Genomic DNA, 23880 nt, shown 5'->3' on the forward strand with positions numbered 1-23880 from the left:
TCATTGATACAGCTTGATCGAGTTGATCACAAAGTTGGTTTCTGAGTATGTCGCCGGATTAGCAGCGACGTAAGCATTGCACGTCGATACACCTGTTGTGGCCAAACAATCCGTCCAGGTTGCCCACTCCTTGCCGCCTGCATCTTCTTCACCGCAGAAATCGATGTTGAAGATCTAGAATTATTAGATCTAGATTTCAGCGGAATAAAGAGCCACACATACCACAGTCTGATTAAGAAAGTTGCTAGAAACCCCGCAATCACTGGTAGAATCAAACTCGAATAATGGGGTGCCCCAGCCGGATGGATTAGGGCTACCATCTGTGATGTCAGCCGGGATATTGTCTCTTGTAAATACCCAGATCTGAAGCGAGTCTGAGAGAGAGAGAACCCAGACTCCACCTCCAGCAGAGTTGAATCCGGCTCCAAACTGTGACGCTGTACTTTCAACTCCACAGCCACTAGCAGACGTGCTCAATGTACAGTCAGTACGAACATCGGTTCCAGTGAAGTCCGTATCCGAGACAGTGCAATTACTGCTCGTGTGCAGGGAAGTGTAGGCGTTGCTGACGTCGTCGTAGGCTTCTATTATGTCGATTTCACCATAAGGGTCCGCAAGATTATTGATGGTCCAACTTTTTTCGAGTAATAACCGCTCCCGAAGAAGCAACATAAAGTCAGATATAAACATTTCTATATGTAATGGTGTGAATCCAGGCTGATATGGGCTCCTTACTATGCCGGCCAGATACCACAAACCGCAACAGGCAAATGTTTAAAGTCTGTGATGAGAATGCCGCTGCTAAAGGTATTTTGGCTGTAGACACGGACCGAGTTTCGACCTGTGGCAGATGAGTCGAGAACGGTGGTATTATCGACACCTAGAAAAATTTGGCCGTTGCTGGTACTGTAGAGGCCTCCACTAGATGCCCTGCTTTCGTCAACATAGGTGACGAAACCATTACTTGGGTCAGTTTCCTATACCATGAATTACACAATGAGCTGATCCAAACACAAACCAAGAAATAGCACAGAAAAAGCGGTAATACTAACGGTATCAAAAACGAAATGGTCCAGAAAGTTGCTAGAAGTAACATCCCATTGCAGCTTGTAAGCTGCAACTCCCACACTGAGAAGAAGCGGAACAGCCGCAGTAGCTAAAGTAATTCCCTTCATTTGTGCTTTATCTCTTACTTGACTGAGAGAGAGATTGAAGACTCGAGAAACCGTCGAGTGACAGATGGGCACAATATTAGCCACACAAATGACATCAATAGCAGTTAGTGCCAATTGATACTCATAAGACTGGCTTTTATACCTCATCTATAAAAATACTTGAAAGGCTGTGGTAAATTTAGTCCAGTCATTATTAACTTACACACACATATTCCAAGGACAGATGTGAAACTGGACCAATGTGAGAGCCTAGGTTTCATGCCTAGGGCTGACGTTACATCTACTCGTCGGCAAACCCACTACTCAAGCTATCGAGGCATCAAACCATGATGATTGTATGAACTAGGTTAGACTTCTCTTTAGAAGTTCTCTGAACAGCAGAGAACAGAAAGGGTACTGTAGTATAGTGTATGAGGTATCAACAGAATACCCCGGCCATATATCCGTAATTATACAATATCTGTGTAGTATGACCAGAGGGATAAGGTATATACGAGATTTGATATTTCGAAACACTGAAAAATTTCCTAGATAGGTAAGGGCTTGACTTTAATTGATGCAACCCTGTTTAAAGTTCTGTAACAAACGAAAATCACTAGGGCTGGATTGATCACCTTCTATACGAACTGATGAATTCAACTTTAAACCGTTCATTCTGATGAGTTTATTAACGGATCATTAAAGATTCCTCAAGCTTATTAAGGTGCCAACTGATGAAAGCATAACAATAGTTCAAGCATGTTGTTTTTTCACTGAACCTTCTTGAAATCGGGCGTCCAGAAGAACTTGTTATGAACACAAGCGAGTGGGAGAGGTAGTTGTGCAAGATATCCCAGAAATAACGCTCTTTTACTCTTCTACTAATCCATAGTCTGTAGAACTACATAGTACGTACTATCAAAAAATCAAGATCTGGACATTACAAGCTGGGCTTTGCAATCAGTCCAATCATCGTTCTAGAATAGACAGCTTTTTGTATGCTGGGGCTTGTGGCCAATAGTTTGATTTGACTGTGTGGGGAAAAGGCCATTTATGGTTTAATGTACTCCGCGCCGTTCCGCCCCCGTGCACTGGCGGGCCGTTGCTTTGTGGCATCACTGGCATGTGCTACAGCGTCGTCAGTTTGGGATGGTCAAGTCGAGTACGACTGAATATGTTACATACTGAAAAGGGAAGCCTAAGAGATAGTGCATCAATACTTAAAAAATAAATAACACATGGATAAGGTCAGAATAAAACAGTAGAAAAGGCGAAAAGCTGCGTGTCAGGGCATAGCCACACTCTTCCTCTTGAAAACGAATGAAAGCACGGACTTCCAAACCTACTACTGCAGGAAGTTTCTTTATAGGTAATATAAAGTTGCCGCAAATTCTGGTAGTGGACGACAGACAAAATTGTAAATTTGTAACCAGACTGAGCTGATCTTATCTAACCGAGTCACAAGCGGAAGCGAGTATTTTCTATTTACGGACTAACAAATATTTACTTTAGCTAAGTAAAGAATTTTTTACTTGGATCGAGTATAATGTTCCAGGCCAATTTGTGACTATGGGCATCATCTACGAGTAGGAAGATGTTCATTCGCAACTTTAACTACTGTAAGTCTATCCATAGAGAACGTCAAATAAGGTCACAATCACTTTCTAGCCAAGGCTAAAAGACTTGATAGGTCACCGACATCATCTTTGATTCGTTACTTTCAAGAAGGCTTAACTAGTCTGGGGCATATAGACTGCAAATCAGAGCTGGGCACGCGATTCAAAGCATCATGCAGGTGAAGGCATAGTTACATGTGTAGTCCAACTACTTAGTTAGGCACAAATGTGCATCTGGTGCAATCAATAAAAAGGAGTACTATAGATTCTGCATCGTCGAGTTAGCTATTAGCCCTTGATAACAATAAATCTTGTTTACAGAGGTAATGAAATCAAAGAAAAAAGCTCGGAGTGCTCCTTAGAGCTCGAGCCGAGTCTCGAGAGTCGATATGGTTTCGATGCATGCCATCCTGTGATGGACTTGTCATAACTGAACAACGAAGTTTCAGTATCCCCGAGAATCACTCATTGACTGTTTTATTCCGTATGCCCGCCGTACGCCCGCCGTACGTACTCGCCACCTCGCAAGGTCTTTCTGTTGGTGGAGAAAAATCGGACACCGGTGACTACATAAGGATACCACGCCAATAACGAACCCTGGAACCCTCTAGATTTCCATTCCCAATTGCCACCCGGTCATTGTCAGCTGAGTTCTATCGTTTGATATGTACGTGACGGAGTTCTAGTATAGTGGGTTCACATTTCGAACCGCTGACTCTAGCTATTTAGCTGCGTAAAGCGTAGCAACTGCCCAGGGACCGAGCCGATTAGTTAGATTATGGATACCACCAATCTGAGTGTCAGGAGGCCATTTGCGCTATTTTAGTTTCTTATATTAAGCCAATCATTTAACGTTTTCCTATCACTTGGGATCTAGCGTCGAAGTGACAAACTGTTGCTATCGATAGTTAAAGACAGCCCGAGCATTGATGTCAGTGCTACTATACTCTAGTTCATGCATGCATGGTTCATCCCCCCTCTGTGCCATCGCAAGTAGCGGATGGCCTACATGCCCGTGGATGCACCTGCGCCGCTGCTGATCCAGCCAGAATAGGATAATAATTAACATAGACCTCTTGCCAATATGGATCAGTGGTGCGTCGACAGCCTGCAAAAAGGGGAAACAAACAGAAAGAAATGTGGCACAATACATTCATCGTTCGTAGAGCAAAATAGCGCAAGTGTGCCATTTTACCGGACGCGTCCAATGAAATTCTCCAAATAAACGACGATTTGCTTCACAAACTGAATATGGCAAACGCCACAGTTGTTGATAGCTATTTATAATCAATGCAGTCTTTATGAAAGAATTGTCACATTTTATGATTGGACGTCTGCTGTGCATTACACACAGGTCACACAGAACACACTCAGGATCAGATATTGCTTATGCCATGCTGCTGGGATTTAGGTAACGAGTCTCTCCTTCGTCATGCAACGCCAGTGCCAGCGCAAGCTCGCTAAATTAAACCATTTTCACCACATCCGGGGTTCTAATTCGGAATTACATAATGCTTCGGATGGTATGCGCATGTGTAGGCAAGGCTGTCTGACACTTAGCTAACTACTGTAGCTGACATTACCACCAATACGAGCTTGGCAAGGATGGCGATTACATTTTTCGCTGATGCAGTGATGCACTCCGAGTTCAAATGTTGAAGGTTTTCCCAGTACCATGGACATTCCGCATACAAATCAGCTCATAGCTGAGCCGAAGGTGGCTTTTGACAAATCAAAGTTATGAGTGAAACCCAGTGGTTTCTCAAGGACGTACAATTTACTAAATGAGGACCGCACGCCGAATCTCGTGCAGGTCCATGTCAGGAACACGCCTCGGATGTCATCCACGTGCTGACGACACCCTGTTGTTCCATAGGCCGGAAAAACAATGTATGTACATATGACAGTGCATGTTAGCCAACAACACACAGTACGTACTTGATAAACGGTTCCCAAATACAATGCAGGTATTGGTATACGAGTCAGTTTACCCAGGTAGTGTATGTACATATCATGACCCACTCACTCTGCCGTACTACCTTTGACTTCTTAGCGATGAGACCAAGATAGTTGCGGACTCGTTACTACCAATCAAAAAGTGGTATTGCATCTATCACTATCATGGTAGGTAAACTAATTTGTTTTCTTTCTACCAGAAGTAGTAACTTAATTGTCCATGGATTGTCAATACCCAGTCTTTCCATCCTTTGGAGCTGAAAATTGGATGACCAATTATGGATTAAATCGAAGTTGGGTTGCAGATGCTACTCCATTCTCCCATGACTAGCTAGCAGAAATGTTGATGTACCTGGAAAGAGCTATGCTACAGGTATATAAAGAGCGAATTTTCCACCATCCAATCTACTCAAAGTTTTCTCGATCAGAGGCCGAAAACCGGTTTAATCAAAGGAAGAACTTCAAGGATTACCAGGAACATGTATGACATCGACAGAATACGTAGAAGAGAGTACCCAGACCTCGACAGTAGGTCAAACCACAAACCCAACAAAGACATCAAACTGATTTATTACAATCTAGAAACATGCTACCTCGACTATGGCGGGGCCACACCATACGCAAAATCACTCGTCAACCTATCAGCAAAACTGTGGAAGTCAGGCCTATACGGCAACCCGCATTCCAACTCTTCATCTTCGTTACGGGCCACAGAACACGTAGACCGGGCTCGACAAAACGTACTTGAATTTTTCCGTGCGGACGCTGAGTATTTCGACGTGGTTTTCGTCGCCAATGCCACGGCAGCAATAAAGCTGGTTGCGTACAGTTTTCAAGAAAAGGGGTTCTGGTATGGTTATCATACAGACGCCCACACAAGCCTCGTTGGTATTAGAGAGCTTGCCGATATAGGGTACCACTGTTTTGGATCAGACAAAGAGCTGGGCGAATGGATTGGATCTTCCAAGTCTCAGGAAGATGGCATCAGCTATCTACCGGTGGATCGAGACAATACACATGGAGGGATAGCAGACAAAGGAATAATTAAATTGGTCGGATACCCAGCGCAATCGAATATGACCGGTCACCGTACACCGAAGCAATGGGCCAAGCAAATGCGGCAGAGAAATCACTCTAACCACGGACGTCTGTACACTCTCCTGGATGCCGCTGCATATTGTTCCTCGGCTCAGCTTGATCTTTCTGATCCCGATGCTGCGCCTGACTTTACTAGCGTCAGCTTCTACAAGATTTTCGGCATGCCAGATCTTGGAGCATTGATAGTGCGCAAAGAGTCCAGTGCCATTTTGACGTCGCGTCGGTATTTTGGAGGCGGCACGGTAGATATGGTTCTTGCATTTGATCACTTCCACGCAAAGAAATATCAGAATACACACGAAATTTTGGAAGACGGTACCGTTCCATTTCATAGCCTCGTTATGCTCAATACCGGAATTATCCTACACAAGCGCCTATTCCACTCAATGGATGAGATATCAGAGCATGCCTCTCAACTCGCGCAGATCCTATATACAGATCTATCGCGGCTACGGCATGCAAATGGCCGCCCGGCTTGCAAAATCTATAAAGATGAAAATTCTATCTATGGCGACGGTGTGACACAGGGGCCAACTGTTGCTTTCAACATCTGCATGTCAAACGGTGCGTGGGTTCAACATGACCATTTCGAAACGCTCGCAAGCGCGTGCAACATTCAAATTCGCACCGGCGGAGTGTGTAACCCTGGTGGTATTGCGGGACATTTGAATCTAGCCAGCTGGGAGATGAGACGTAACTACTGTGAGGGCTTTCGATGTGGGCAACCTTTCAAAGTCCGTGGTGGGAAACCAACTGGCGTCATTCGAGCAAGCCTTGGTGGCATGTCCAACAAAAAGGACGTCGAGACATTTGTCGCATTCATACAACAATTTTTCGTGGACGATCGGTATCAACAGCATAGTAGCTCCGTGGTTGGAAAAACTCTGAGAAAACGCCAGCGAACCTGGACCATGAAGTATCTGCGGGTTTTTCCAATACGATCGTGCCCCGCTTGGGTCCTTCCCACCTCACAAGCCTGGGAGCTAGATCATTGTCGCTTTGCCATGGATGGAGAATGGTGCCTTGTCAATCTTGAGACAGATAAAGTTTTAGAAGATCGTACTGCTACCAACGACTTGGCAGTGCACATCAACATAGAGTTGGGTCGACTCTGCTTGGAGACATCAAAGTGCGAGCCACGTTGCACATTTGACGTTGATCTGTGGGAGTTACCGACGGGAGACTGGGTTCTCGACTCCCTAGAGGAAACCGAACAGGGTACATATAGAATGGCTCGGAAATTTGTGTCTAAAGATCTTGACGATTTCCTTACCCTCGCCCTTGGTCAGCCTACGACATTGGCCCGCTTGTATGATTTTATAGAAGAGCTTCCAATTAGCACGTCGCCAGAAAGGGCCAGTGCTCGCGCGGCTCCCAGTGGAATATTTATTCAGTTTTCAGGCGATGCCCCTGAGGAGGATGTCCACATTTTGCTCAACCGTACCCAGCCAAACACAGATCTAAATGAAAAGTACCCACCAATGCTTCAGATTGGGAACCAGACTCTAGTTCATTCATCATGGGGCAATCATAGAGACTACAAGGGCATTCACAAGCGCAACGTGGCTAACTATTACCGTCTCTCGGATGTTGAGGAAAACATAACATCCCAGAATACGGTAGTGCATCTCTCAGACCCAGTCGTGGAGTTGAGGTCAACGTCGACAAGCGAGGGGGAAGCCGATTCCCGTGACTATCATTTCTGTCCAGTAGCTAACTGTCGAGAGAAATACGTTGACTACTCCATGTTTCGGCAGCATCTGACGAGCCATGCTCGTTTTTTTGTGCGTCCCCGCAGGAGTAGATGCTGGTTCAGGTGAGAGAAATTCCTATTCAAGATGCCTATCAAAAAATGGGTTGGCAAAGTACCTAGGTAGTTTAGTCCAAGAAATTGAAAATTTTGTTCATGGATTTCTTTTCTTTTTTTCTTTTTTTTTTCCCTTTTCCAGGTGTCGTTAATCGTAGAAAGATGTAGACTAGATACCCGTAAGTGACTGAAGTGGTAGTCACACAGCATATACCTGCAAGGACACGTCCAACGCCTTCGTTGGTTTGTGTTGAACGAAGTTTAATCACGAGTCAACTTATTGAATGCCTGGGTGCCTGCATAGTCATGGCATGCTAATATCCAGTTATCTATCCGCATCCCGTCCGGCACGGGCGGGAGCTAAAAACTGCGAACCCCTACAAAGCGCGATTCTATTGGCTGTCAGTTGTAATAATGTGGGGCAGAGATAGCAGGCGGCGGCGATGATGTGGGGTCCCCGCCTTACATAATGCAAAATACGCTGGCATTGCACCCCGCAAAGCTCTCATTCGCTGGGCCTGGATACGGATAGTCAGGCTATCTGGCATTAGGTAGACTGGCAGAAAGAGTTGGGCTCGCTCTGAAGAGTCTAAATCTGAACTGGCCGCAATGGACTACCAAATAGTCCGTTTGTAGTGCTAGGCGGAGCTATAGTTGCCGGTGCGACTTTAGCCGTGCCATTGGCCTTGTGATCGACCAATGGCCGTGCCTGCCTCTCGATTAGGTGGCAGCTATTGGCTAACCCCGGCCCCGCTTGTCACTAGGCTGGATCCTTCTCAGCAGAGCGCGCCTTCTGCTGCATCTAATTCTACCCGCTGAAGAAGTGGTGAGATGCTTCAACCTTCACACTCCGCACCACGCCATCCTCCAGTGGCCAGTCTATGCCTTCTTGGTTATCCACATCCTCGATCATCAGCTTGCATTAAATCTATTTCGAATACACATCCCTCCCCGTTACTCGAGTCTTCGTCCCCACCCAGATGGTCGAATGCACGTTTCAGCAATGCTAGAGAGTACACCGCAGTAATCCAAGTCCGGCATCAGAACCGGAGCTTGACAACGAGAGAGCATTATTCAATCACCAGCGAGCAACATACAACTACTACCACACAATGCCCAACGATAAGTTCATTTTCGTTAACGCTCCGACCATCATCAATGCGGGCCCGCGAGATGCTCGGCGTGAGTTGCGTTCTCAGTTGATGCGCCGCGTATATTTCAAAAAGTATCAAGTTAGTCCTCCGCCCAGTGAGGATGATCTTGCCAATGTGAACGAGGAAGAGTCTGTGAGAAGTCCAAAATCAGGTCGCCGTGGGCATTCTCTCGTGAATACCACTGTTAGTCCACCAGCAGAATACGACACCGAAGTGAGCCAGACGCTGCAGGAAAAATATGGCCTGGTATTGAGGAACTCGCCTGTCTCGAATCTACCCACGCCGCCGGATGACAACGAGCAAGATGTGCCCCAGCCAGATAATGCGATGCACCAAGTATCGCCCCCAAAGCCAGCAAATGCGCGAAAAAAGACCCCCAAACATATCATGCGAACAAAGAACCTTTATGTGGATAAAAACAAACAAAGGATTATGGGCGACCCAAATAAGATAGTCGTCGCTTCCTTCACTAGTTACTTCGATTATGCATGTAACACGCAAGACAGTCCAAATAGCAATGTGTTGCTTCAACACTGTAAGGCTTACCGATACCCTGTGGCATTCCCGCTTGCCTAACTGTGATGTTCTAGATACTCGGGTCATATTACCTGCGCTGCGCGTTGCCAACGAATGGCGTCAAAATATGTTCTTAGAATATGTGCAGGCTAACCCCGAGCCGTTGTTATTTCACACACTTTGCCTCACTTCTTCAATCCACCTAGACAAAATTATGTTGTGGAATGGGGTCGAAGCTCAACGACGTCAACGAGAACTTGAACAATCCCATTACCGATATACCTGCTTGCGCGAACTACGAAAAGCACTCATAAAACCTAAATATGGCACCGTTGGATTTGACGCTATCCTCGTGGGTTTATGCATGCTCGCAATTTGCGATCCGGTGGGCGATCTCCCTGCCAGTGTTGACACGATGGACCACAATCCGTTCAGCCATGCCTTGCTCTCTTTGGGTGCCCTAAATATCTTCGGATACGAGCCAATACATCCTGTCCATTGGAAAGGCTTGTTAACTTTGATAGACCAACACGGAGGTTTTGACAGCCTTCGAATGTATGGCTCGAAGTGGAAAATTTCTTAGTGAGTAATCAATTAGATATATAAATCTTTTCCGATTTGTCACTAATGGCCTAAAAGTACGGCTTTGAAATACTCCACCCATACAGACACGAAACCGGCATTTCCTGTTTGCAACGAACGCGGAGAATCACTGGTCAATTTCACGCCGTTGGAAATTCTCCATATATCCCCGTCAAGCTTACCTTCTATTTCAGGTACTGGATTTCTGGAGCTCAATTGGTTTTCGATACGAAATTCGATCCAGCGGACATTCGTTGAGCTTGGTCAACTTGCAGAGAGTATGCACAAGTTAATGCCACATCGTGATGATGTTGTAGTACGAGATCGTCTGACTGACGCTCGAAATTTAATTCAATATCGGTTTTCCAATCTTCCCCTGATGACGGGTGACCCTCGCCTTATAGTCGATCTGTCGACGGATGGAAAAGATAAGGATATGAACACTTCTTCCACGAAAATAATGGAGATTGCCTCCATTGTTTATGGGATGTGCTGGCTTGTTGGGCACTTATTTACGACTCATGTTACATTTCCGGTTCCTTCTTGCCGGCGTTTTCGCGTCAAAACTGTGCTCCCACTTCGCGAACTTGTGGACAAATGTGGACACGCACTGAAATGTCATCCGGTTTTCATGAAACTGCAGCTGTGGTGTATGGTCATTGGCGGCATCGCTGCGGAGGACATAGATACAGATCTTCGTCAGTGGACGGTAATACAAACTCGCATTTTGTGTTATAAACTGGGTCTTCAAGACTGGGAAGAAGTTACGACGGTGATGAGATCATTTGCCTGGATGGAGTCTGCTTGTGGATACGGTGGGCGGAAATTATGGGCGGAGGTGCAAAATTGGCCATGAACGAGCATGATTTCTAGTCTACGCCTTGCCTCTAAAGCGGAGTTAGTCCTTGCCGAAGAATCTCGCCGTGGACTTCAATGCATAAGACACACACCGAGATATATATATGGATATATGCCACTTCTGTGACCATGCCTTGCCGTACGTTCGAATTTGCACTACATAATGAACTCTTTGTATAGGAGATGCGGGCATGATCCATTGTTGAACGGTGCTCGGTCATGTACGCACTGGCAATTCGGCTAGCGCGCAACCCACTCAATTCACCATCAGCTACAGCAGCTTCTATGCTGCCCGGGCAAACTCTTATCAAATACGACAGAGGCTGCTTACCACCATCCGGGTATTGCTGGCTACACATACGGCATTATGATATGGTATGATCATGCCTGGGTGTATGGCGCGTATTCGGATGAGACTCGCTCTCGTCATGTTTGTTCGGCAATATTTTCAGAGAGTAAGTATATGGCTACTGGTCTACGACAACTGTGCACATATATTCTTGGGTTCCCCCAACGGAACTGCAGCAAGGTCTGCACATGTTTAGAAACTTACTTTTCGGAGATTTTGTGAATGTATAAAGATATACATATGTACATACGTGTGATATTCAACTCCTATAACCTGTTGCAAGCCTGGATACGATGCAATTACAGGAAATGAGTCACATGTACACTTAGATTAGGGTAATTTGACTCTCGAAAGGAAAGAGCAGTCAAATAGATTGATTGTCTTTGACGTTGATATGATACTTTTGCATCCCTCCGTTCTTCTACTGCCTATCAGAGGGCAACGAAATGCCCATCTACAAAGTAAATGTGTGAATCTCACGCTAAGAAACGACTTGCCAATGCGAAGATTCGTTCAAACCCTAACCGCCCCTTGGGGCTCCTCCTCCCCCCCTTTATCCCCTTCACTCCATTCATCTGCCCCGCTTGTAACGATGCTGGTATTCCCGACACTCGCGTTTCTCCTATTATATGACACATAAGTCAGCACAGCAAAAGAGATTAGGAAGTAGCCAGACATATGGACGGAGAAAATGACATAGCATATAGGCCTTTGTGAATTGAATTGAGATACATACATATTTTCCCGTTTCTCCAAATATATAGCCAGTACGAGCGTAATCGCAGCACAGACGATCAATGCAACTGTGATCGAATTTCCCACCAGAAATCTGGGCGCATACTCCGTGTTATATGACAGGAGTGGGATCCAAGCATTGAATGCATACCTAGTTATGGAGTAGACATGTTAATCGGGGTCGACGGAAAGTCATAACATAGAAATGGTAATAACTAGGAGACAAGCTTGAGGGAGAAACGGGGACAGCCATACGCGACAGAGTTGGTTGATCCAAGGATAATCAATCTCTCAAGACTGTCACCAGCACAGACCTCATTGACCATTGTCTATATTATTTTCCCTTGTATTAGTACTTGATAATTTTTGTTTCTTTTCTTTTCCAGAGGCAATATACACACCAAGAAGACAGGACCGGATCCCTGCGCGAATCTATAGACTCGAATATTAGCTTTAACTTGTTTGAGTATCAAGATAGTTTCTCTTCTTCTAGTTGTTGGTTTTGGGTATACTTACCCAGTAAGGTAGTAAGAAGCCCATTTCAGACCAAAAGGCACTCCATCCCATACGGCCAAATTGACGGCCGCAAAAAAGCAAACGGTCAGTGAGAAGAAGACGATCGGACTTCGAAGCTTAATATAATCGCTCGTCCAGCCATAGAGCAAGCTGGTGACAATCGTAATTGCGTACATGACCGTTGGGTAGGTATCTATCTCTGAAACCGAGTATCTGATTTCAGCACATATTTAGGTTAACCGTAGATCCCTTTGCGTTAATACCTAGAAATTCATAAAAGAAAAGGGTAATTATAAGGGATAGACTTACTTATCCAAACTCTTCAGCCAAAGATTCATGTATGATCCGATATTTTCACTGCAAATGAAGAACCTACACAATAAAAAGTAAGTTTTGTCAATTGTGCAAAGCAAAAACTTAGCCAAGATCACACACACGTGTAGTACGCAGTATAAACCCAGAAATGCCATTTTCCCAACACTCTCTTCATCCCAGCCCACGTAACTGGTTCCCCGGAAGCTTTGCCAGCCTTCTTCATGCGAAGTCGTGCAAGCTCTTTCTCGTGTGGCTTCAGCCAAAACACCCTCGTGTTAGAGGGCAAATCCGGCAGTGCAACATAGCCCCAGATAGCCATGGGAAATGTAATAATTCCATCAAATATGAATAGCCATCGCCATCCAGATAGGCCCCCGACACCGTTCATACCTGTATATAGGGCTGCTTGCTATATAAGACGGGAAATACGTTGGCATTCTCTCTGGCAGATTTAGGAAAGGGGGATTTGCATACAAGGTAACCACTAAACATAGATCCAACGAAGGCCGAGCCAAAGAATATGCAGGCCCTTTTTGCCAATTCACGTTTTGTGAACCATGCACCCAAGACTGTGTGTACAGCCGGGTAGAATGTTCCTTCAGCAAGGCCTACCTGTTTGCATCATCAGCTTTTCGATCCTGGATCTGTAGATACGCTCCTCTGATATGGAACAGATATTGACGAGAAAAGTTTCAACAAGGGTATGACATACAAAGAAGCGACAGACATAGAGTTGATGTGGTGTTTTAATAGAAGCCGAGGCGAACGTTGCGATAACCCAGATGAGTTCCCATGAAGGGCACCAAAGAGACAGCCGGACTATCCATGTTACGTGGTTAGCAATATGGAAAAATGAACCGTGGACCACTCAGAGTAGCCTACCCCGTGTACATATAACCTGCGATGGGATTTGACTGATAACGTAGCCACTGTGGACACGATTTAGTTCTGTGTATTTATAGACGTTAAAAAGTGCAGGCCTGCAACAACATACATGGTCCACATTGTTGTGAACGTCTGATACTCGTTTCCCACAACGTTGATCTCTTGTTTCATTCCTGAAACGTATGCATTTGCTATATGAATATATCCCCGTATGAGTCAGTTTGAGATTCTTCACGATGCATCGCGCACCATGGCAATAGCTTAAGTACTGCGCGCATTGAATGAGCTGGTGTAAATACCGAGATTGTTTGAATTCAAGTTCTTGGAGAAGTAAGAAAGGCTTGCCCATGTGCTATTCCAAGTTCATCAATCAACCGTAAGTTTGGCCGACCTAGCTGATTAGATCGAGATGTTGTTTCTTACAGGATAAAAAAGTCAATTTTGGAGACAAATCTTCTCTCTGCGGGTGAATAGTCTAGTGTATCCCAGACGATTTGCTTTATCCGGCGTCGAAAGGAAAGGTCATGACTGAGGTCGGATGTGTCTTGTGTTGGACTTTGGGCGGGTTGTAAAGGACTAATGTCGACAACAGCCTTGTCCTGTGGGACATCGCCGAGGTGTCTGTCTGCCATCTTATTCGACATGCGGCACTTTGCAAAGAATGTTCGCATCAAAGCAGTAGGTATGCTGTAGTATGCTCCATAGTATTTATATCAACACATGCATATAGTGGATAGTTACCTCCAGAACCGTGTCCAATGCCACTCCGATAACGCGGATGTTTCTATAATGGCGTGATGCCTTTCCATACCCACTGAGAGAAAAATATCTTCACAGCTAAACTCAGTACCCTCCTGTTTAGCTACCTGCAAGTGCTTATCTCTGAAAGTAAACATGCTCTAGATGGGCCGCCAACCGGCAGCAAAACAAGCGGGCGGACGGGCCTTCAGATTATTGCCTAATCGGGGAATAGCCCTAAGGGCGCTGCTAAATGGTGTGATTCGCATTCGCGATGCCGCCATGCGATGCCCAACTGACTGTAGCAATTCTATACAGCGTTGCTCTCAGCTGCTCTCGAAACGTCGGGGAAAACTCCGAGTTACAGCGGCAATTAGTTACTTAAGGGAGCAGGATTCTATGCAATTGATTGCAGTTTTTTCCTGACTACTCTGCTTGAAAAGCTACATAACTGCCTATAGCCCGATCACCATCAAGATGTCTTCTACTACCACCACGAGTCTTGGCCTGAAGCCATACACCCCGCCGCCACAAACTAAGGAAGACTGTATGTAACGTATGCCCAAGCCTACAGATGATTATTTTTGCATTGGCAATGTATTGACTAACATTGAAATTTAGTGCAATGGGCCGATCTTGAGGGCCTCGATATCTCCCTGCTCGATAAGCCAGGCGGCAAAGAAGCGTTGGCAAAACAAGTCTTGAAATTCATCAATACAAATGGTAAGCAGTGTACTTGGTAGATATGACTGGAGGGAAAGTATCCAGGAAAGAGGATACTGAGGATCAAAAAACTGACATCGTTGCTTACAAAGGGTTCTTTTATGTCACCAACCATGGACTTACAAACGAGCAAGTCAACCGCCAATATGCCATTGCCGATGCGCTTTTTGAGCTGCCCCTCGAAGAGAAGTTGAAGTACCTCTGCAACAGCGAAGTGGGAGATTTTAGGGGATACAAGCCGCGTTCGACCGGCGAGCTCAGTGCACGCGATAACGATGAGCGGTACAATATCCCTAAATTCACAAAAGAGCATGAGCGAGAGCATCCCCAGTTGATATGGGATTATTACGAGGAAATCAAAGAGTTTTCCTTGTACATTCACAACAAAATTCTCCTGCCATTACTTCGTCTTTTCGCATTCGTGCTAGAAATTGATGAAGAGTCTCTTGTGCAAATCCATCGGTACGAAGAAAAGGGGCTTGAATATCTGAGATATATGAAGTATTATCCGCGGTCAGTCGAAGAAGATGCCAAGCTAGGTAATCTCTGGGCTAAGGGACACACTGACTACAACACATTGACCTTCCTCTTCCATCAGCCAGTGGCAGGTCTGCAAGTACTCCAAAACCCCGAAGATAGCACGTCATGGAGATATGTCAAGTCAGAGCCTGGGTCCATTATTGTCAACATTGCAGATGCTCTTGAATTTTTGAGCGGCGGGTTCTTAAAGTCTACGGTTCACCGTGTTGTACGCCCGCCTCCTGACCAAGCAGAGAAGCCAAGACTGGGGTTGATATATTTTGCAAGACCAGAGGCTGCGATTCGCATGGAGCCTCTCAAGAGCCCATTGTTGCAGAGAATGGGCATACAAGTGCCTGAGGACCATTTGAAGGCATTGGAGGGTGTGACAACTGAAGGTACGTGTAAATTCCTTTATTTTTCTTTTCAATCCAAAGACTTATATTGTTACTGAGCCGCCCAAGGAAAATTTCTGCTAACCATTATTTGTGTCTGTATTAGAATGGGCTCGAGCTAGGATTGCAAAAGATCATCGATTCAGGACTGGGATTGTTAATCAACCGGAGAGAGATATTTTTGCTGGGGTTCCGCAGAAGTACTATGACTGAGAGTTTTTCCAGTAGTAAGCATGAGGTCGGAATTGATCCATTTATGATGTTCTCAAATGTGTGTTAGTCAAATGAGATGATTGTTCTTCGACTAATTGAGATGTAATCCCAAGCTATACGTTGCCTGTAAATCTATTGATATCAGCACAATTCTTTCTGCAAGAGACGCTGATGCTATGTACCTGCCAGTTTAAAATCTTGTTTATCATGAAATCAATTCCATATCAATCTTTATTCACTCACTCGCGAGCTGCCTTTTAAGTATAGGTTCAAAAAATGCTAGCACGACGTCACGCACCCCAGCGGACTTATGAGCCACACCGTCAACAATATCCAGCCTTGCCTCAATCTCAAGTTCTTTCCACGATGTATGCAATCTCTTGATGGTGTCTACTCGGTTGCCCACCTCGAGACTGGAGTCGCTTACATCCGCCTGAATAGACGCTGGTGCTTCTTTGCCTGCGAGAGCCGTCGTCATCTTTCGCGCCCACTGTCGGAACTCCGAACTACCGTGGCCGATCACATCGTCGGCACCGATGACTAGCTGAATGGCGACTTCTTTGATAAGTTCCTCCCGAACTGTCTTGTTGAATATAGATTCGACGTCTGCAACTCCCTTTGGCCAGTTTTTCTGATAGTCCAATGGTGTAGCTTGGCCTGGAGATCCCACACTAACGGATGCCAAATGCTCTGGATAAAGATAGAGAAAGCGGTGCGCGAATTGACCACCAGCAGAAAACCCCATCAAGTGGATTTTGCTTGTTTCGATGCCGGGCCAGGTAAAGGCAACTTCGTCCAGCATAGAAATTAGAGCCAGATCGGACCGTAGGCTATTTGTGCGGAGATCTTTGTAGGAATTGAAATCAGTTGGTCCTTCTAGGTTGGCGGGGAATAGAGGTGCCAGAATGGCACACGGCATAGAGTCGGCAAAGGCGACTAGCTCACGCCTGACGGGGGAGAGATCTCGACTGGTCCCATGGACATGGACAAGCAGAGGGAGTTTCTGTTCAGAATTCTTGGGATAGTGCTCTTGGGGAACATACAGAGAGTATGACAGCCGTGGATCAGATGTAAGAGCTCTCTGTGGTACGTGACCGACCAAGAAGAGTTGCTTGAGAAACTGATGCGGAATAATGCGAGTAGTTAGGGGTTTATTGAGCTCCGCCATATTGTCTGGTACCTATGTATATTTTGCAATCCGGGGTAGGGATTAAAAAATCATTATTTCTAGGACTATCCATGGATGGAGGGGCTTGCTTATATCTCTGTGGGGCCTACATTAAGCGGTTGTCGCCTTCGTTAGCGATATCGTTGAGACCAGATAGCATTAATCTGATCCTACGATCCACGGCCAAGCACACCCCACGAGAGCACGTTTGAATTGATCTCTAGGATTATGGAACTGAAGTCTCTACAATAGGAACTTTGGAAGGAGAATGCTAATCAAAACTAGAAAATTGCTTACCTCCGGCGCTTACCTCCGGCTCTTATCCCCGACGCGCTGGCTAAAATAGAAACGAGTGCTGCACGACGAATATATATATCACAACCTATATCCTCGCCTTGAGAGTTGCTTGGGTTGAACTTCTCCATAAGCTTCTATGATCATGGCGCCGACCCAGACCCCTAGCCAAGTCAATGTGGTTGCCCTGCGGCAGTTTGTGCCCACGCTGCACACAGAAGTGTACGCAGCTATCGATCCCACTACCACCAAGCTCCCGCAGCCTTTCACTGCCGTCATACTGGGGGGCAGCGGCGCTGTAGGTGGTGGACTTGCGCGTTCATATGCCCGAGCTGGAGCCACTGGGGTTGTCCTGGCTGCTCGTCGTCTAGAACTAGTCCAGGCTGTTGCCGATGAAGTCAAAACCATCAATCCCTCGGTTCAGACCCTGACATTGAAATGTGATGTCTCATCGCCATCCGATGTTGCCGCGGTTGCTGAGGCCACAAGAGCCCAATTCGGTGCCACTGTCGGCGCTGTAGTTGTTAACGCGGGCTATAGTGGTCCTTTGGTCAACGACATTACTCAGGAGACGGCCGAGGATTTCCAGAAAGCATTCAATGTCAACACACTGGGAACAGTGTTCGCAGCTCAGTCTTTTATTCCAATCATCAGGGATGCAGCAGCGACGAGCCCGGCATCATACAAGGGGGTGTTCATTGGCATTAGCTCGATGGCGGCACCAACGATCAATGGACCGGTTGCGCATATTTCCTACTGTGCAAGCAAGTTTGCACAGGCCCGTATCATCGAAATGCTCAAAGAGCAGCAGCAACAGCAGAATGGTGGCGATGATGATGGAATTTTCTTTGCGGCTCTGCATCCCGGAGGAGTGAAAAGTGAATTTTCAACGAAACATGTAGCTGACATAGTTTTACCTTGTACGCGTTTATCCTTCCATTCCCCTGATCTATAGAACTAACCGAGTCTTTAGACTTGACAGAGTCCCCTGATCTTGCGGGAGCGTTCTGTGTGTGGTTAACACAAAACCAAGATCGCGTGCGCGTCCTTAATGGAAGATTCTTGTCTGCAAAGTGGGACGTGGATGAGCTTTTGAGCAAGAGGGACGAGATTGTGGAGCAAGATTTGCTTCGAGCTCGATCTGCCCTATAAATTACTCGCAGTAGTTAGTTAACTAACAAATGTTGATTTCTAATACACAATTGGCTTGGAGAAAGCACTGCAGAGCGCGGAACGAATCCCGCGGTAGCTAAACTCAGCCAAGTCCATGACTGGCCAATAACCAAGCGAATCCAGCAGTATTATCAATCTAATCAATTGCTAAGCAGTTATAAATCCACTGCACCATCGCGCGCGCAGATTTCGCAGACTTCGAGCCTTTTATGGTACTAAGCCAATATAGGACTAGCTCAGATCCGTAAATCCGCTTTTCCGGGCGGCGGATATATGCTCTCGCGCCGGATTGGCTATAAATTGATAACGATCTGTCAGAATGAAGAATAGTATACGTTTTTTAGTCCCGCATCAGATCGCAAAGCTGGGGTGCAGTGGCTTTGTCATTCAGTCCTAACAAACTTACCTAAGTTAACTATTTATGAAACTATATAAGTGAATTCGGTTGCATGGCCGGTCAGAGATCCCCCGCCACCTCCGCCGGCATCTTCTTTATCGTGCTAAGCTTTATGGGCATTTTGACGTCGCTCTTCTTTCGACGAGGCATTGCAACCATTTCAACAACAATGGCTGCGGAAAAGCAAGGATCATTGGCACCAGTGATCTGTGTCAGTCATGGTGGTGGTACGTTCGAGGCATTCGCATACAATGAGACCGCAGTGCATCAATGGATTACTGCGGCATAACTAATCCATCAAACGTACTGACTAACTGATTTATTTCTTTTTTCACTAGGCCCTATGCCAATTCTTGGTGATCCTGAGCACCGCAATATAGTTAATTCCTGGAAGACTCGAGTTCCAAAAATCCTGCGTCTTGGCACCCCTGCAGCACCGAAGGCCATCGTCCTTGTTACGGCGCACTGGGTTACGAAACACCCGACAATCTCTGCTGGCTCAAAGCACGAGCTATATTACGACTACTACAACTTTCCCAAAGAGGCTTACTCGCTCAAATACAACGCTTCGGGGTCACCGTCCGTAGCCAAGGAAGTTTACAGCCACCTTCAGAAAGCCGGCTTTTCTCCGCAGCTCGACGAGTCGAGAGGATGGGATCACGGTGTATTCATTCCCATGAAATCAATCATCCCAGACGAGTCAATACCGATTGTTCAGATGTCTGTTCTCCAGAGCGAGGACCCGGCTGAACATTTCAAAATGGGACAAGCGCTTGCAGCTCTGCGCAAAGAAAATATTGCTATTTTCGGTTCTGGGTTCCCAACTTTCCACAATCTTCGACTTTTATTTGGTGGAGCAGCTGAAGCTCTAGGGTTTTCATCTATCGTTAGTGAGTGGTCCAGCGTGCTTAATGAAGCTATCTTGACCAAAGACCCCGACGAGCGGTTGGCCAAGCTAAAACACTGGAGAGAGTTCCCCCATGCATATAACATGCACCCCCGAGGTGGAGCTGAACATTTTTTGCCATTGATAGTAACGGCAGGCGCTGCGGGCTCTGCTGAGGGTGGTCTCTATGGTGACGACTACAAAGGAATGGAGATGTTCTCTTATTACTGGGAGTAGGGGTAAAGCGAATGAAATATTAATGCATTATTCTCGGATTTTTTACTTCTTCACGTGCAAAAATGCGTTGAAAGAATGAGATAAATTACTTCTTATACAGCGAACTCATGACTCTTCAGTTCGTGGACTATTCAGTAAGTCAGGGTTAGGGTTATTGTAGCTCAGCGATAGTCTAATACTAATATAGACTAGTGCATGCTAGGAAAAGCTTAGCGTAATTATGTCAGCGCCAAGCCGCAGGTGACGTACCACGATGCATGTCCAGCCAATCAGAACGTTCCTGTAATAGCTCATCCGAAGAACGCAAAATGCAAAATAAATGCTAAAAAAGACAACATCGCGATAATGGATGCAATGGATGCGACAACACTATATTAGCATAGATGCTTTGCTACCAACAACTTGAATATATATATGCTCAGTGCCATACTGTCCAGCCTATCGCCCGCACTCTCTGAAAAGCCAGCCATTGGCGCAATTCGGTTCATCTGTTGACGCTTGGCCGAACCCCCTGACAGAAGACTGAAAAGCGAATCACAATCTCCGTGATATTAAATTTTTGTTTATTCGGAACTATAATGGAATAAACTGGTCCCAATGCCCCGAAGAGTGAATAGATTTGCTATTCAATCCGCCATATTCCTTGGCATCTTTTTACTCATTCTTTATATCAACCGTCCGCAAAGTTCGAGTTTGGCGGACAAGCGTTTAGACTGGAATGAGATCCGCTATAAGCCCCAAGATGGAAAGAAGGTAGACTCGCGGGGCATCTGTCCCAGTCTTGCCGGTAGCAAGAAACCGGCCTTGGTGGTTGCTCGTGTCGAAGCAGACGGTGACACTTCATGGATCGATAAGCTGGCTGATAAGTATCATACCTGCGTCTACAACGTAGACGCACCGAGTGATGAGTCGTCAAAGTATCTGCAAGTTCCCGCCAATCGGGGCCACGAGGCAATTGTCTATCTAACATTTATCATCGACAACTATTACCACATACCTGAGTCGGGGGTAGTCTTTGTGCACGGATCACGTTGGGCTTGGCATAACGACGTGCCTACCTATGACAATGCTGCCGCCCTGGCTGCTCTGGATACTCACGCCGCTCTTGAGCCTTGGGGGTATCATAATTTGCGCTGCGATTGGAGTGTCAGCACCTGCCCTGCATCGGCGAAGCCACAGGGCAGTCTGGAAACGTCCTTTCAGGCCATGATAAGTCCATGGGATGCACGCTCCGTGTCCGATTCGGCTCTACCGGCTGCTTTCAAAATTCTTTTTGGCGACGATAACGACAATGTGCTGGGTAGACACGATACAATACGCTCACAATGCTGTGCCCAATTCATCGTTGGGCGAAAGAATATCTTGCAACACTCGATCGAAGAATACTCCGCTCTGCGACAATGGCTTCTGGATAGTGGCCCCGATGCAGCACCGCGCGATGATCGTATTGCAGGCCGTATTTTGTCTTACATATGGCATATTTTATTCATTAGAAAGCAAGAGATAGAAAATGACGGCGCTATATCTCTGGAGAAGCTTAATACGGCAGCATGTCCACACGCAGCGGACTGCTATTGTCGCCTTTATGGGATTTGCGACCTCGATAAATGCACTGATGGACATTGCTATGGACAGTATAAGATACCTCCTGACTTTAGAATACCGGATGACTGGGCTTTGACTCATCCTTGATGTATGTAATCATTTATTCTTGTGGATTAGACTTCAGAATTTACTTTTGATGAGGGTTGTCGATTTTTGGGGTGCACGAGATCACTATCCTTGACACAACAATTTAGTCGAAAAGATTCTTAGCTAGCCGCTGACTCCGATTTTTAGAGCTGACAGCTTGTTCAACAACTTCAAGTCTGGGACTCGTTCACCGCTACGGTGGCTAGATCTGTAACCCGTATTTGCAAAGGCCAAGATCTCACGACGAATCACAGCATTGAGATCTACGGACAGTCAAGGAAGATCCATCCAGATGCATTTGGTAGTTACACAGCATAGTAATAGTAGTTAACTCATACACTCTGTGCAATTGACTTACGACTTGACGTATCGTTCAAATAAATTGAAATGCAGAGTTCTCCTGGGATCCGTTCAATTCTGTTCTGTTCGCGTCTTCTTCTCTCAAACCAACCAAACTTGCATATCTCCAGATCAAATTCTACAATCATAACACGCAGAATTGAAAGAATTTCACAGTATAACAAACAAATCCATTGGCAATGACAATTCAGGAGAATGGCATCAGCCCCTGGCAACATTTCGTACGCGAAAATCCAGGCATAGAATTTGTCCTGGTACAGTTCATGGGCTACAATGCGAATATTCTAGTCCGCGCCATACCTATCGCTCGGTTCACGACCCTGATGAACACAGGTCAACTTCTATCGCTCACTCAAGCCGTCTTTTACCTGCTTCCGCACGATCATCTAGCCGAAGGGGGCTCTCCGGTGGGGGTTTTCTACCTGAAGCCCGACGTGTCGACAATCTACCGCCAAATTGGGTCCCCAAATAGAGTAGTGATCATGGCAGATGGCGTAGGAGCAGATGGAATTACTGCGGTTGCCCAATGTCCCAGATCAAGACTAAAATACTTAAGCGATACCTTGATTGAATCAACAGGGTATTTTGCGCTGGTGGGCTTCGAGGTCGAGGTCGTTTTTATGAAGAAGATTACAGATCCACAAGGCCAGTTGGTGGAGTACCAGCTTGTCAACAAAGATCACTCCTTTCAGAGCATGACCACAGAAGACGATGAGTATTTTAATATGGTAGAGGAAATTGCGAGATCCTTGCTTGCAGCTGGAATATCGATTGAACAATTCCATGCTGAAGCCGCGCCCGGACAATGGGAATTTGTCCTTCCCCCATCTCAGCCTGTTAAAGCCGTTGATGAGCTTATAAAAGCCCGGGCCATTATTTCCCAGACCGCTGCGAAGCATCAACTCCGCGCAACTTTGTTCCCGCGACCATCAGAATCACACGCCGGGAACGGCGCGCATGTACACATCTCCATCAACCCACAGAAGGGAAATACCAAGATATCGAGTCCGGAGGAGGAAGAATATTTCTTCGCCGGGATTATGGAGCATTTACCTGCAGTACTGGCATTCACTCTGTCACAACAGGAAAGCTACAGTCGTGTGCAAAGCGGAATCTGGAGTGGCGGCGAGTATGCTACATGGGGATGGGAGAACAAAGAGACTCCTCTCCGTCGAATAGAAGAAAATAGGTTCGAATTGAAGTTGATGGACGGACTAGCAAATCCATACCTCGCGTTGTGCGCGATATTCGCGGCGGGTATTGATGGTCTGCGAAGAGGTATAAGCTTGTCTGGTGGCCCCTCGCCCGTGGGTGCCAATCTGTTAAGCCCCGAGGAAAGAAAAAGGCTCGGAATCACCAAATTGCTGCCGAAGTCGCTATCCGAAAGTTTGGATCAGCTGATTGCTGACGCCGTGATCTGTGATTCTATCGGAGAGGCGATCGTCAAGCCATATGTCGCTGTTAAAAGAGGGGAGATTGAGCAGGTCAAGAGCTGGACGGACGTGGAGAGGAGGAACTATCTCATTTCGAGATATTAGGTTATA

The 23880-nt window shown here is 46.1% G+C and overlaps 10 protein-coding genes across 10 annotated transcripts; 7 read left to right on the forward strand and 3 right to left on the reverse strand.

Annotated features, from left to right (window-relative positions):
• On the reverse strand, positions 1 to 1175 carry UA08_09393 (hypothetical protein; the record flags this gene model as incomplete). The annotated part of the gene is made up of 4 exons (XM_020265323.1): positions 1 to 174; positions 223 to 634; positions 736 to 977; positions 1053 to 1175. The coding sequence occupies 4 exons, from the start codon at positions 1173 to 1175 to the stop codon at positions 1 to 3; spliced, it is 951 nt and encodes a 316-aa protein (XP_020115439.1).
• Positions 1176 to 5205: 4030 nt separating this feature from the next.
• On the forward strand, positions 5206 to 7644 carry UA08_09394 (hypothetical protein; the record flags this gene model as incomplete). Its single annotated transcript, XM_020265324.1, has 2 exons — positions 5206 to 5254; positions 5309 to 7644. The coding sequence occupies 2 exons, from the start codon at positions 5206 to 5208 to the stop codon at positions 7642 to 7644; spliced, it is 2385 nt and encodes a 794-aa protein (XP_020115438.1).
• Positions 7645 to 8743: 1099 nt separating this feature from the next.
• UA08_09395 (hypothetical protein) lies at positions 8744 to 10739 on the forward strand (the record flags this gene model as incomplete). The annotated part of the gene is made up of 3 exons (XM_020265325.1): positions 8744 to 9320; positions 9376 to 9883; positions 9941 to 10739. The coding sequence occupies 3 exons, from the start codon at positions 8744 to 8746 to the stop codon at positions 10737 to 10739; spliced, it is 1884 nt and encodes a 627-aa protein (XP_020115437.1).
• Positions 10740 to 11603: 864 nt separating this feature from the next.
• Positions 11604 to 12975, reverse strand: UA08_09396 (hypothetical protein; the record flags this gene model as incomplete). The annotated part of the gene is made up of 7 exons (XM_020265326.1): positions 11604 to 11712; positions 11827 to 11976; positions 12081 to 12154; positions 12227 to 12257; positions 12342 to 12554; positions 12651 to 12713; positions 12779 to 12975. 7 exons carry the CDS (start codon positions 12973 to 12975, stop codon positions 11604 to 11606), a joined length of 837 nt encoding a protein of 278 aa, XP_020115482.1.
• A 1781-nt stretch (positions 12976 to 14756) lies between these two features.
• UA08_09397 (hypothetical protein) lies at positions 14757 to 16129 on the forward strand (the record flags this gene model as incomplete). Its single annotated transcript, XM_020265327.1, has 4 exons — positions 14757 to 14826; positions 14901 to 15002; positions 15041 to 15919; positions 16023 to 16129. The coding sequence occupies 4 exons, from the start codon at positions 14757 to 14759 to the stop codon at positions 16127 to 16129; spliced, it is 1158 nt and encodes a 385-aa protein (XP_020115483.1).
• A 239-nt stretch (positions 16130 to 16368) lies between these two features.
• Positions 16369 to 17297, reverse strand: UA08_09398 (hypothetical protein; the record flags this gene model as incomplete). Its single annotated transcript, XM_020265328.1, has 2 exons — positions 16369 to 16383; positions 16428 to 17297. The coding sequence occupies 2 exons, from the start codon at positions 17295 to 17297 to the stop codon at positions 16369 to 16371; spliced, it is 885 nt and encodes a 294-aa protein (XP_020115484.1).
• Positions 17298 to 17736: 439 nt separating this feature from the next.
• UA08_09399 (hypothetical protein) lies at positions 17737 to 18743 on the forward strand (the record flags this gene model as incomplete). The annotated part of the gene is made up of 2 exons (XM_020265329.1): positions 17737 to 18469; positions 18565 to 18743. The coding sequence occupies 2 exons, from the start codon at positions 17737 to 17739 to the stop codon at positions 18741 to 18743; spliced, it is 912 nt and encodes a 303-aa protein (XP_020115485.1).
• Positions 18744 to 19330: 587 nt separating this feature from the next.
• UA08_09400 (hypothetical protein) lies at positions 19331 to 20486 on the forward strand (the record flags this gene model as incomplete). The annotated part of the gene is made up of 4 exons (XM_020265331.1): positions 19331 to 19388; positions 19500 to 20280; positions 20385 to 20418; positions 20472 to 20486. 4 exons carry the CDS (start codon positions 19331 to 19333, stop codon positions 20484 to 20486), a joined length of 888 nt encoding a protein of 295 aa, XP_020115486.1.
• A 395-nt stretch (positions 20487 to 20881) lies between these two features.
• Positions 20882 to 21976, forward strand: UA08_09401 (hypothetical protein; the record flags this gene model as incomplete). Its single annotated transcript, XM_020265332.1, has 1 exon — positions 20882 to 21976. One exon carries the CDS (start codon positions 20882 to 20884, stop codon positions 21974 to 21976), a length of 1095 nt encoding a protein of 364 aa, XP_020115487.1.
• A 539-nt stretch (positions 21977 to 22515) lies between these two features.
• UA08_09402 (hypothetical protein) lies at positions 22516 to 23874 on the forward strand (the record flags this gene model as incomplete). The annotated part of the gene is made up of 1 exon (XM_020265333.1): positions 22516 to 23874. One exon carries the CDS (start codon positions 22516 to 22518, stop codon positions 23872 to 23874), a length of 1359 nt encoding a protein of 452 aa, XP_020115488.1.
• Positions 23875 to 23880: the final 6 nt, after the last annotated feature.

Source organism: Talaromyces atroroseus (genome assembly GCF_001907595.1).
Source record: "Talaromyces atroroseus strain IBT 11181 chromosome Unknown scaffold_21, whole genome shotgun sequence".
Classification (NCBI taxonomy): Eukaryota; Fungi; Ascomycota; class Eurotiomycetes; order Eurotiales; family Trichocomaceae; genus Talaromyces; species Talaromyces atroroseus.